This window comes from Podarcis erhardii, assembly GCF_964252035.2.
Source record: "Podarcis erhardii genome assembly, chromosome: 8".
In the NCBI taxonomy this organism is placed as follows: Eukaryota; Metazoa; Chordata; class Lepidosauria; order Squamata; family Lacertidae; genus Podarcis; species Podarcis erhardii.
Window position 1 is genome coordinate 92,564,747 of NC_138499.1, and position 14,484 is coordinate 92,579,230.

General features: G+C 40.7%; 1 protein-coding gene across 2 annotated transcripts in view; it reads right to left on the reverse strand.

Moving 5' to 3' along the window:
* The window catches only part of TENT4A (terminal nucleotidyltransferase 4A), a 33,981-nt gene that overhangs the window by 4,404 nt on the left and 15,093 nt on the right, over positions 1-14,484 (reverse strand). For both annotated transcript variants that reach the window (XM_081872713.1, XM_081872712.1), the window contains exons 5-10: positions 9,488-9,595; positions 3,817-3,945; positions 2,506-2,719; positions 821-947; positions 380-480; positions 4-170 (exon numbers count right to left, since the gene is read on the reverse strand). In XM_081872713.1, the coding sequence (XP_081728839.1) occupies positions 4-170; positions 380-480; positions 821-947; positions 2,506-2,719; positions 3,817-3,945; positions 9,488-9,595 (846 nt within the window). The remainder of the gene's footprint in view (positions 1-3; positions 171-379; positions 481-820; positions 948-2,505; positions 2,720-3,816; positions 3,946-9,487; positions 9,596-14,484) is intronic.

Consider the following 14,484-nt stretch of genomic DNA (forward strand, 5'->3'; position numbering starts at 1 on the left):
TACAATATCACTGCCAGAAAGAGAAGAAACGGAAGAGGCAGATGAGCCTGATGACAGCTGCTGAGTACCAGTAAATGACAAAGCCAGAGGCTGGCTGTATGCCGATTCAGCATCACCATTCTGGACTACATTACATGCAGATATTGGTTCTCTCCCTTTCATTGGAATACCTGTAAGCATACACATTTATCAGTTTTGTTTGAAAATAATCACCTTTCACAGTCCCTTGCTGTAAACAAGCGATATTATGCAATTATCAGATTTACTGCAGGGTTTAGCCATGACCCACATGCTCACTTCAGATATCACATCAAACCAAGATGTGGTTGAAATTAATTGAAATTTTGATGTGAGTTTTTACTTCAAATCCTTTACTCACCAAGATCAGGTGACAAATTAGCTTTGCTTCCCCATTTCTTCTTAATCCAAGCTCTGTAGTCAATCACTTCTTGTGTCACTTTGATGATTCTTCCTAAGGTACTGGAAGAAATAGTGACCTACATAAGAAATCTACACTGATTTACGGATAGAAGTTTGCAATCAAGAGCCCTTGTAGATAAAGGCTTGCATACACACGATCTTGCTTCATTTTGACAAAGAAAGTTTTAAACAGCTTGTCATACAGAATGGAGGAAAGACAGTGAGAAGAGGAAGGGGGAAGGGAGAAAGAAACAAGTTTCACAGTTACATTAAGCTAGTCATGCATTTCAGGATACAGTACTGTATGCTGACATCTCCAGTTATGAAGCCATTTAAGAAGACCAATAGTGCAAAGTTGGATTTTCAGAAGCCATGCAATTAACACACTCAAATTGGTTACCTTTCCGAATCTCTGTTGGGATACGATCTCGCAAGTGGTGATACTGCATGGCTTAGAACAATGTAGGCATAATCAAAAACTTGCTTTACTTGCATGGCACCATAACAACTTCTTCCAACATCGTTGCCTATAACAGTTAAATTAAAAAATTAAATAATGTTGACTTACAAGACCTGTTCATCATTTTTAAAGCTGGATAGTAATGGACACTTCTGATTCCATGTTGTCCTTGGAATGCCCATACATTTACCCCTTAAAATCTTGAAACAAGCAGTGATTGCTTGGAGAGGTTCTTAGTCCTTATACACAAACCACTTTCTGCACATATTGTGATCCATACTTCACCTAGGTACCCGATCTGCTATCGGACAGACTGTTCTGGTGACCAATGCACACACACTGTTATAAATTATTGCATTTTCCATATATTTTAAAACAGTCCGTTTTCCAGCCTCAATAAGAAATTCCATTCACATCGCTTTTCAGTTGGAAGCTCAGGGTTACAAAGTGATAGGGCGGTTTGTAACGTTAAGGAAGGGTTACGGAACGGTTATCATAACATATTTAGACATACAGCAGTACCTCGGGTCAAGAACTTAATTTGTTCCGGAGGTCTGTTCTTAACCTGAAACTGTTCTTAACCTGAAGTACCAGTTTAGCTAACCGCTGCATGATTTCTGTTTTCATCCTGAAGCAAAGTTCTTAACCTGAGGTAATATTTCTGGGTTAGCGGAGTCTGTAACCTGAAGCGTATGTAACCCGAGGTACCACTGTACAGACCCTTCAGGTTACAGACTCCGCTAACCTGGAAATAGTATCTCGGGTTAAGAACTTTGCTTCAGACTGAGAACAGAAAACGTGCAGCGGTGGCGCAGCAGCAGCTGGAGGCTCTATTAGCTCCATGGTACCTCAGGTTAAGAACAGTTTCAGGTTAGGAATGGACCTCCAGAATGAATTAAGTTCTTAACCCAAGGTACCACTGTATTACGTTTTGATTGTAATGTTAATAATGTGTTATTAAAATGTGACACCAGAGTGCGGTGCAGAGCAACAAGGAACCAGCAGTAAGGGAAATTGCATTGTTACGCAAGAACGTTAAGGTAGGAAACTTCCAGTCATAGTCTACACTGCAGATCAAACCTGTGTGTCATTTACAAGGCTCATACTACATTCATGCCTAGCAGCAACTGAAGGTGAAAGTGGTCAAATTAGGAGAACACTCAATTTGCTCAGCAGAGGATTATTGCATTTTCAAATCCTGAGGACCCTAACTCCTTCCCTATTATTGTGGGATGCAACAGGATGAAAAGGAAAGGATATAAAAACTGATTTACTAAGCCTTTATATGGAAATTCTTGCAGCCATGGATACAGAAAATAGGGAAATTCTGGTCTCAGGAGTCTTAAAAAAAAAAGCAGCACCATTTAAAACATTAAAAATATACTACATTCTACTACTAATCTCTATGTATTATATGATAGTAAAAACAGTGGGGTAAGAAAACACACACAAAATTGATGGCGGAAAGAAATCAAGATCAAGGCAAGGTTAAGGGCTTATATCTGAATGATTATTTAAAACAAGTAACAGGAACACCCATTTGAAGGATTTCCTCAGATAACCTTTAAACTCTGTGTTAAATCTGCATTCTTAATGGAAAAATATGAAGCAGCTTGCTATCTCACCAGGCAGAAGAGGATCTTCAATACATAACATGGAAGGTCGATATCCATTGGTCATGGCTTTCATGATTTCTTCTTTGGCAATATAGGCGCCTCCATTTTTTATTCTAATACCAGTTTTCAAGTAATTAAAATTCCTTCCATAGAGTTCAAAAAATTCTATTAGAAGCATTCCAAGATTTTCCTCCAGTCTTCTAGCATCAATTCTTGGGTGCAACTACAAGAAGAAAAATAGCAGTTTTATTATGCTGGTGTATGTGATCATTTATACTTCTGTCATCTTTATGGTGAACCATTTAAAGTTGGAAATGAGCATTAACTATCAACAACCAAAAATAACCTCAACTTCTTTAATATCAGAAAGTCTTCTCTCACTTTAAGATTTTAGGAGATAGACTTTCAAAGAATTGTATGCTACAAGAAGGTATCATAACTAGTCCAGTTCAAATTAATTACGTACATTTATTCATAAGAAGGGATGCAGGTGGCGCTGTGGTCTAAACCACAGAGCCTAGGGCTTGCCGATCAGGTTGGCAGTTAGAATCCCCGCAATGGGGTGAGCTCCAGTTGCTCGGTCCCTGCTCCTGCCAACCTAGCAGTTCAAAAGCACATAAAAGTGCAAGTATATAAATAGGTACCGCTTCAGCGGGAAGGTAGACGGCGTTTCTGTACGCTGCTCTGGTTCGCCAGAAGCGGCTTAGTCATGCTGGCCACATGAGCTGGAAGCTGTACCTGGCTCCCTCAGCCAGTTAAGTGAGATGAGCACTGCAACCCTAGAGTCATTCGCGACTGGACCTAACGGTCAGGGGTCCCTTTATCTTTTATTCATAAGAAACATGCCATGTGAAATACAAACCATTCAATTACTGCTATGTGAAAAGTTATGCAGTATGAGGCAGCACTGAAAAATGATTACACAACTACATGAACTCTATCCTTAACCCTAGGATAGCCCAAACAGCGTCCTCCAGCTATTGTTGGATTCCTGCTCCCATCATCCCTGACCACTAGCCATGCTGGCTGGGGTCAACATTTGCACCATACACACAAAATCTGTGGAGGAGTGAAAGTTTACAGCAGAACAGCATCATGTTTCTCAGCCCACTTTACACAAAGATTCTACTGTCTTTATCCCATAGCCTTTTGTTGCTTTTTGGACAGAACTCTTGCAGGAATTACACACTAATAAAGTAAAATCTACAGCCAATACAAAAGGTTTTGAAGTGAAAAAATCATATAAAGGTAAATAAACATTAATTGCTAACCAAAAATTTGTAAAGAATTCTTCAAGACTGACAGTACCAAATCACATACCTGTAGGAAGCTAACTGCCATTAAAATTAGGCTGTAAGAGCTAATTCCACCAGTAAAAACTTCATTCAAATCCCTTTGAAGGAGGAACTGTTTTAATACTAAAATCAAGTAAGGCAGCAATGAGTATTTCTGCAAATGAAAAGAACAGTTAATTTTCTGTAAGACAAGTTCTAGGTGATACGTTTATCATTATTTACTATAAATACAAAAGATTTCTACAAAAAAAAACCCCAAAAGAATAATGGGAGTAAAAGCCTTTATAGATTCTTGTGAATGAGCTAACGTATTTTCCTTAAATTCATATTTATTATCTACAAAAATATAAGTGTCACAAAGTAAGGCATCAAGAACTGCTGTTAACACCAAAAATACAAACTTTGACACAGTTAGCAAGAAAGTTGCACTTGTTAAGGGATGTGAAAGGATGTATTAAAAAAACTGAACTATGTATTTGTACTAAGCACATCCACCAAACCTTAAAAAGTATTCAGAGATTAGTGTTTTTTTAAATTAATATTCCATCTTACAGGGAATCAGAAAAATCAAGACAGACCTTTGTGATGGTACATGCAGTGAACAAGTGATTCACCTGATTGTATCCATACAAAATCATTCAAGGGCAACAAACTTCTGTAAATATGTACTAGTTTATTCAGCCAATATTCCCAAGCCTAGTGGGTAATCTGAAGGCACCTGAGCCAGAGTAGGTGAAACCCAAGGGTCCACTGGGAGCCCCATAGGACAGCAGGATAGAATCATAGAATCATAGAGTTGGAAGAGACCACAAGGGCCATCGAGTCCAACCCCCTGCCAAGCAGGAAACACCATCAGAGCACTCCTGACATATGGTTGTCAAGCCTCTGCTTAAAGACCTTCAAAGAAGGAGACTCCACCACACTCCTTGGCAGCAAATTCCACTGTCAAACAGCTCTTAATGTCAGGAAGTTCTTCCTAATGTTTAGGTGGAATCTTCTTTGTTGTAGTTTGGATCCATTGCTCCGTGTCCACTTCTCTGGAGCAGCAGAAAACAACCTTTCTCCCTCCTCTATGTGACATCCTTTTATATATTTGAACATGGCTATCATATCACCCCTTAACCTCCTCTTCTCCAGGCTAAACATGCCCAGCTCCCTTAGCCGTTCCTCATAAGGCATCGTTTCCAGGCCTTTGACCATTTTGGTTGCCCTCCTCTGGACCCGTTCCAGTTTGTCAGTGTCCTTCTTGAACTGTGGTGCCCAGAACTGGACACAGTACTCCAGGTGAGGTCTGACCAGAGCAGAATACAGTGGCACTATTACTTCCCTTGATCTAGATGCTATACTCCTATTGATGCAGCCCAGAATTGCATTGGCTTTTTTAGCTGCCGCATCACACTGTTGGCTCATGTCAAGTTTGTGGTCAACCAAGACTCCTAGATCCTTTTCACATGTACTGCTCTCAAGCCAGGTGTCACCCATCTTGTATTTGTGCCTCTCATATTTTTTGCCCAAGTGCAATACTTTCCATTTCTCCCTGTTAAAATTCATCTTGTTTGTTTTGGCCCAGTTCTCTAATCTGTCAAGGTCGTTTTGAAGTGTGATCCTGTCCTCTGGGGTGTTAGCCACCCCTCCCAGTTTGGTGTCATCTGCAAATTTGATCAGGATGCCCTTGAGTCTGTCATCCAAGTCGATGATAAAGATGTTGAATAAGACCGGGCCCAAGACAGAACCCTGTGGCACCCCACTGGTCACTCTTCTCCAGGATGAAGAGGAACCATTGATGAGCACCCTTTGGGTTCGGTCAGTCAGCCAGTTACAAATCCACTGAGTGGTAGCATAGTCAAGTCCGCATTTTACCAGCTTCTTTACAAGAATATCATGGGGCACCTTGTCAAATGCCTTGCTGAAATCAAGGTAGGCTACATCCACTGCGTTCCCTTCATCTACCAGGCTTGTAATTCTGTCAAAAAACGAGATCAGGTTAGTCTGACATGACTTATTTTTCAGAAATCCATGCTGACTATTGGTGATCACAGCATTCCTTTCTAGGTGCTCACAGACTGTTTGCTTAATGATCTGCTCCAGAATCTTCCCTGGTATTGATGTCAGACTGACTGGGCGGTAATTATTTGGGTCCTCTCTTTTCCCCTTTTTGAAAATAGGGACAACATTTGCCCTCCTCCAGTCTGCCGGGACTTCGCCTGTTCTCCAGGAATTCTCAAAGATGACTGCCAGTGGTTCTGAGATCACATCTGCCAGTTCTTTTAATACTCTTGGATGCAGTTCATCTGGCCCTGGAGACTTGAATACATCTAAACTAGCCAAGTATTCTTGTACTATCTCCTTAGTTATTCTGGGCTGTGTTTCCTCTGCTGAATCATTTGCTCCAAATTCTTCAGGTCGGGCATTGTTTTCTTTATCGGAGAAGACTGAGGCAAAGAAGGCATTGAGGAGTTCAGCCCTTTCTGTGTCCCCTGTTTGCATTTCACCATCTTCTCCTCTGAGTGACCCCACTGTTTCTTTCTTCTTCCTTTTGCTACGAACATACCCATAAAAGCCTTTTTTGTTGCTTTTAACCTCTCTAGCAAGCCTGAGTTCATTCTGTGCTTTAGCTTTTCTGACTTTGTGTCTACACGTGCTGGCTATTTGTTTGAATTCCTCTTTGGTGGTTTCCCCCCTTTTCCATTTTTTGTACACATTCTTTTTTAATCTTAACTCAGTTAAAAGTTCTTTAGATAGCCACCCTGGCTTCTTTAGGCACCTTCCATGTTTCCGTCTCATTGGTATTGCCTGAAGTTGTGCTTTTACTATCTCCCTGACAGTAAGAGCTGTTCGACAGTGGAATTTGCTGCCAAGGAGTGTGGTGGAGTCTCCTTCTTTGGGGGTCTTTAAGCAGAGGCTTGACAACCATATGTCAGGAGTGCTCTGATGGTGTTTCCTGCTTGGCAGGGGGTTGGACTCGATGGCCCTTGTGGTCTCTTCCAACTCTATGATTCTATGATTCTATGATTCCCTCTTAACAAACTCCCAGCCATCATGAACTCCCTTTCCTTTCAGTATTACTGTCCATGGGATCTCACCCAGCACTTCCCTAAGTTTTATGAAGTCGGCTTTCTTAAAGTCAAGAAATTGAGTCCTAGTATGCTTGGCTGCTCCTTTCCGCTGTATAGTAAACTTCAGAAGAGCATGATCACTCGCGCCTAATGATCCTTCCACTTCTACCCCACTAACCAGGTCATCAACATTGGTTAGGACCAGATCTAAAATGGCTGCTTCTCTTGTTGCTTCTCCCACTTCCTGGACAACGAAGTTGTCTGCAAGGCCAGTGAGGAATCTGTTTGACCTTATGCTCTTGGCTGAGTTTGACATCCAACAGATATCCGGGTAATTGAAGTCCCCCATTACTACTATCTCCCTTCCTTTTGCATGCTTGGCCATCTGTTCCAGGAAGGCATCATCTATGTCCTCCGTTTGGCTTGGGGATCTATAGTAAACTCCCACAATGAGGTCCCTGTTATTCATCTCTCCCTTAATTTTGACCCAAATGCTCTCACTTTGGCTTTGAGGTTCTAAATCTTGGATCTCTTCACAGGTATACACATCCCTGACCTATAACGCCACTCCTCCTCCTTTCTTGTCTGGCCTGTTTCTCTGAAATAGATTTGTATCCCTCCATTATTACATTCCAATCGTGGGACTTATCCCACCAGGTTTCAGTGATGCCTATTATGTCATATTTAGTTTGCTGTACACCAAGAGCTCAAGCTCATCTTGTTTAGATATATAGATAGAACTTTTTTTTTTTACATTAAAAAACCAGATTACTAATTTGTTTCATCCGAAAGAAAAATGCTGTATGAACTTGCCATTTTTTCAGAACAGCAGTAGAAAGTTCACAGAGTACTTACACTGTATAGTTCATTCATTGTTCTCGGTATCAGGGGCTCAAGGTTTGAGTGAATATGTAGTGCCAACTCTTGATATGCTTACCTCCAACTTATGAACTGGCACTGATAAAACTGTTCACTTGAAGATAACCCATAAGAACATAATTAAGAAATATGCCTCCGGCAGTAAATGCAAGATGCAGGTTCAAAATTTATTCTGTCCTGAAGTGCACAGAAAGCCTTTGTTAAATGACTGCAGTTTAGCCTATCTACTTCACAGGGCAGTAGAGAATAAAAATGAATGCCTCTATGTATACGCCCAGAGCTTCTTGGAGGGGAAAATAACAGAACTGAATGGGATGGCACTATACAGATATTGCCCAGTTGTGGAAGGAAGCCTCAGGAAGAACTAGTGGGCTAAGAGGATTGGGATGTGTAATTAGGCCTGAATGAGGTCAACTGCTCTCAAGAAATCACCTGGGTGGAGGACTTGGCTATTTTTTCAGTCCAAAATTATCCATTTTATTGACCAGAGATTTTCAGGAAGTCCAATCACCTTTTTCCCGGTGGGCAGCATTGCAGTTGTAGCCTTCGCCAACCCCTCCTCAGTAAAGGTATGCTAAAGGGATCCAGGGTGTGAATCCTGTCCAAAGCAGGACGGGGGCTCGGGCCATGTCACAGCCCCTACGGGGACCCCTCGGGGTGCCCCTCTTTGATGTAAGTCATACCACACCTCCTATTAGTGGTTTATCCTTAAGGGGACTCCCTGCAGACGGGCAGGAGTCAAGGTAGTCTGTAACCAATAAAGTTGTGGCCTATTTGAACCCATAAACCAAAATACTTTTTGTCAGCATGTTTTATTGTTCTCCTGGGAACTTTGTGGCTCAGGTGCCTCGGCACGCAACTTGAGGTCCAGAAGCAGTTGCAAAAAAGCTATTTTATTTTTGCACCATGAAACAAGAGAAAATACCAAACAATATTTTGGACAACTAATCTGGTTCTATGATTGATGGGTATGGCAGGTGCTTGAGGTTGACCAAGATTCAGTATGTCTGGATTTCAGACAAGGGAAAGAAGAGGAACCTGCCCCTAGTAATGGCACTCAGTTTGAAAGAGAAGGTGATAAATTGTTTCCAGCATCCACCAATCCAGTTCTAGAATCTCAGAGGGCCTGGAATGTCCGCGGTCCCCTTACTCCTAGCGCAATAGGCGTGGCATCTTGAACAAAGTCTGATGAAGAGCTGTCACCCTCTCCGTAAAGAGACATGGTGGAAAGCTCAGTCTTTATGTCCCAATGCTTGAATGAAAAGCTCCTGCAGACAACAACCCAAGGCTATAGCTCTGCCACAGATTAGCAGGCAATCCATATAGAAGCCTGCAATAAACTTTGTCATTTTCCTCCATGTGTTGGATGTTCCCTAGGATGCTTGGAACTTCAGAGGACTGCCCATGCCTACAATGTAAAAGCTTTTGTCAGGATGGATTGGGCAGCAACTGCTTTGAGGGAAAGCAATGAAGTCTTGTGCACTCTGCACAATGATACTTCATTATTTCTAGGGAGCACATGCCTATAATGGGAGTCACAGAGTTGAGGAAAAGTGCAACCAAGAGGTGAACTTTAATGAGCCCATGATGGGTGGAGGCAGGGTGTAAAATGGTTTAATTGTGTACTCTGAGCCTGGCTGGATTGTTCTGCTTTGAATGACATAGTTAAAAAATGCTGGTAACCATATGAATTGTTGCATTTCGAAAAGCAATAGAAATATCAGGGAATATCAAAATTTGTTTATCTTCTATTGACTGTACCTTCATGTAGTCTTGGATAAGTTGAGCTGCCTTCACACCAGTTTCCATATTAAAACTAATGTCAACTTTCACTTCGGTTTCCTGGTCAGTAAGCTTTATTATTGGTACCTGTAAAGATATTCAAACCAGTCATTCAACCAACTCCAACAAGTAGACCAACAGTTTTTATTTTAAATTAAAATATCCAAGCATGACTTACAAGGACAATTTAACTTTGCATCAATGCAGATGATGTGCAGTGAATAAAATTAATTTCACAATGATCTAGAGAAATCTTGCAAAGAACTGCTTTGAGGCAGCTACCCAGTATCTGTTCAACCCATAAGCACTGCTTCTTTTACCATGCCAATGTTGCTACTGTCAACATAAAGGTAAAGGAACCCCTGACCATTAGGTCCAGTCGTGACCGACTCTGGGGTTGCGGTGCTCATCTCACTTTATTGGCCGAGGGAGCCGGCGTACAGCTTCCGGGTCATGTGACCAGCATGACCAAGCCGCTTCTGGTGAACCAGAGCAGCGCACGGAAACGCCGTTTACCTTCCCGCCGGAGCGGTACCTATTTATCTACTTGCACTTTAACGTGCTTTTGAACTGCTAGGTTGGCAGGAGCAGGGACTGAGCAACGGGAGCTCACCCCGTAGCGGGGATTCGAACCGCCGACCTTCTGATCGGCAAGTCCTAGGCTCTGTGGTTTAACCCACAGCGCCACCCGCGTCCCTACTATCAACACATGCTCCTGCTAACTCAAGTTCTTCTTTTGACACTGAACTGGCACCAACGTATGCAGCCTTTATGGCACTTTAAAGGAGCTTCAGCATCCTTTGCAAAGTGTTACCATCAGAACAGTACACTTGTACAGATTCAGATGCTCACCTTGGGATGGAGATTTAAATTGTATTCATTTAATAGTTGCGAGGAAGCAGTTTTGAACAGTGTTTCTGCTCTGTTTAGGCTGGTGAGCTCATTCTTTGAGAAGAGAGACCTAGTCATGATCACATATTAAGATCATGATTAACACGCGCAACATGGGGCTGCCTTAAAAAAACTGGAAATTTCAGCTGGCCAAAGAAATGCAGCAGCTAGATCTCTAATCAATAATCAATCAGAGTTCCATAATTTTCTTTTGTCCTTCTCTCTCTCAAACTTTTCCCCCTTTTGTGTTAAGTCTTTTTAATTAGATTATAAGCCTGAGAGCAGGGACTGCCTTAGTACTGATATTTGTATGCTGTTCTCATAGCCTTTTTTTGCTGAAGAAAGGGATAAAAATACTTTCAATAAATCAGTCCCAGTTTTGTAAACCATGCAACACCAGCACAATTCAATTTGTATTGGCTTCCAGTTCATTTCCGAGCCCAATTCAAAGTGCTGGTTGTTGTTTTTAAAGCTTTAAGCTTTAAGAACCATCACTTAGTGTAGGAATATGTCTATTTAACTCAAAGTTTTGGGGAGGCATTGTTTTGTGTCCCACCACCAGATACAGTTGTTAGATATTTGGTAGAGCTATCTCTGCTGGGTCACCCTGACCTGAGTGATCAGACTGGTCGTTTCCCACACAGTCTTCAAATGTCAGACCAAAAAGTTTTTATTCTAGCAGGAAAATGGGTTGGCTTGCCCCTGAAACTTGCTGCTAAATATTATGCTTCAGTCTTGTATTTTTATTTAGGTTATTTATTTTTGTATATTTTTTCTTGCAAGTCACTTTGCTACTTTTTTTAAAGTGATGAACAACTTTAACAAAAAATAAATATGATGCTGATTCCCTACTGTGTTATTTGGCCCAGTTTGCATGTAATGCTAAGTCAAAACGTGGCTTAGCACAGTGAGCATGTCGCCAGGAAGGAGACTACATTTGCTGTATTCCTGCTTTGGTCCAAGGCTAAGTCATGGCTTGGCTCTGTGTTGTGTCCCCCAAACAAACTATAAGAAGTAATCAAAGTTGGTTTCAGTTTATGGTCTCTCTAGAGCAGGAGTCCTCAAACTTTTTAAACAGGGGGCCGATTCAGTGTCCCTCAGACACTGTCGGGGGCCAAACTATAGTTTGAAAAAAATATGAACAAATTCCTATGCACACTGCACCTATTTTATTAGTAGTGCACAAAAAATAAGAAAAACAATACAATCTGGGGTGGGGTTGTTGTTTTTTACAGAGGCAAGAAAGAACACGAAAGAATTGCAACCAGCACCACACAGGCCCGCCTCCTACCGCTGTTTCCAAAAGTCCTGCTATCCACCCTATGGAGTTATGGAAAGGTTGGAGGGGAAAGAGGAGGCCACTTGCGCCTGAGAGGAAAGTTTGCTGTGGCAAGATTGGGGGCGGGGGGAGACGACCAGGAAGAACAGAAATGAGATGTGGGGAACAGATGATTAGTAAGGCCCAAAAGACTCTAAAAGACTATTTTGAACTAAATGTGAACACAGAGGTTGAAACAAGAGTCATTTGGGATGCAAGTAAGGCAGTAATGAGAGGTTTCCTCATACAACAGAACTCAATAAGGAAAAAGATACAGAATGATAAAAAAGAGAAAATTCTATCTCAAATAAAAGACAAAGAGAAAAGTTTAAGATTAATGCCAAAGAGTCAACAGATTCCAAAAGAAATTAAAGCATTGCAGATTTAATTTTCTCAAATTATTAACCAGGAAATAGAATGGGAAATTAAAATGATGAAACAGAGAAATTTTGAATCTGCAAATAAATGTGGGAAATTGTTGGCTTGGCAATTAAAAAAGAGACAGAAGCAAAGTACATTGTATCTGATGGAAAATCTATGGAAAACCCTGCAGATATAAGAAAATGTTTTCAGAAATACTTTAAACAGCTGTATAAAAAAGGTAAAGAAGATAAGGATAAAATTGAGCAATTTCTTGTGGCGAATGAAATGCAGAAAATTCCCGAGGATAAAAGGTTCCTACTAAATGGCATGATTACGAGACAGGAGGTTGAGATGGCAATAAATAAGATGCAGTTAGGCAAAGCCCCGGGACCAGATGGTCTTTCTGCAAAATATTATAAAATATTGAAAGATGGGCTAATTCAACCGTTGGCAGATGTGTGTAATAAGATTCTAAGAGGGGACAAAGCTCCCGAAACGTGGAAAGATGCATTTTTCACTCTGATTCCAAAAACAGATCAAGATAGATCCGATGTAAAAAATTATAGACCAATCTCATTACTTAATGTGGACTATAAAATCTTCGCAAACAGTTTGGCCAATAGATTAAAAAGGGTTCTATCAAATTATATACATAAGGACCAGGCCGGATTTCTGCCTGGGAGACATATGAAAGATAACATAAGAAATATAATTGATATACAGTGGTGCCCCGCAATTCGAATGCCTCGCAAGACGGAAAACTCGCTAGACGAAAGAGTTTTCCGTTTTGGAGGTGCTTCGCAAAACGAATTTCCTATGGGCTTGCTTCGCAAGACGAAAATGTCTTGCGAGTTCCTGCGGGTTCCCCCCCCTTTTTCTAAGCCGCTAAGCCGCTTATCCGCTAAGCCGCTAAAAGCCGCTAAACCGCTAATAGCGCTAATCTGCTAAGCCGGCAATGGGCTTGCTTCGCAAGACGAAAAAACCGCTAGACGAAGAGACTCGCGGAAGGGATTCTTTTCGTCTTGCGAGGCACCACTGTAATAGAAAGGTTGGAAGCGAAAAGAAATTGTAAAGCAATGTTAATGTTTACTGACGCTGAAAAGGCCTTTGATAGTGTTTCTTGTTTATTTATGATGAAAAATCTAGAAAGAATTGAGGTTGGCCAGGAATTTTTAAATGGTATTAATGTGCTCTATTTTGAACAAAAAGCAAAAATCATAGTTAATAATGTGGTCTCAGAGGAAATCAGAATTGAGAAAGGAACCAGGCAAGGGTGCCCGCTTTCCCCTCTGCTATTTATTTGTTCTGGAGGTTTTGTTAAACATGTTGAGGAAAGAGGAGGTTAAAGGCATTGTAGTAGGATCCAAGCAATATAAATTAAAAGCCTTTGCTGATGATTTGGTTTTAACTTTACAAGATCCAGAAACCAGTGCAGTAAAAGCACTGGAGCTGATTCAAGAGTTTGGGCAGGTAGCAGGATTTAAATTAAACAAGAGCAAAACCAAAGTTTTAGAAAAAAACTTAGATGTTGAGGAAAGAAAAAACCTTTTTGAAAGGACAGGCCTTGTTTCGGTGAAAAAAGTTAAGTATTTGAGTGTGAATTTATCGGTAAAGAACTTGAATCTTTACAAAGATAACTATGAAAAATTATGGAATGAAATCAAGAGAGATCTTAAGGTATGGTCAAATCTAAAACTCTCATTGATGGGCCGAATATCGGTGGTTAAGATGAATGTATTGTTAAGGTATTGTCTAAATTTATCTGGCAGGGGAAAAAACCTAGAATTAAATATAAATTACTTACAGATATAAAAGAAAGAGGGGGCTTTTCCCTGCCAGATTTGAAGATATACTTTGAACCTGCTGCATTCTGCTGGATCAAGGATTGGATTCAATTAGAGAATGATGATGTGTGAGACTTGGAGGGACTGGATAATCAATTTGGATGGCATGCATATCTATGGTATGACAAGGTAAAGGCCCACAGGGGTTTTAAGAACCATGTAATTAGAAAGGCATTATACAATGTATGGACTGGATACAAAGATCTCTTAGTAAGAAAAACACCAAAATGGATATCACCAATGGAAGCACAGGCTCAAAAAAAGTTAAATATGGAAAACAAATGGTTGAGGTATTCAGATTTGTTGTTAGAGAATCAGGAAGGTTTTAAATTAAAACCATTTGAACAAATTAAAGATAAAGTGAATTGGTTGCAATATTACCAAATTAACGAATTATATAAGATGGATAAGAGAAATGGTTTTGCAACAGAAAAAACCAAATTGGAAACGGAGTTGTTAGATACTAATGATAAGAATATGTCTAAAATGTATAGTTTGTTGTTGGAGTGGCATACAAAGGATGAACAAGTTAAATCGGTCATGATTGATTGGGCAAGGGA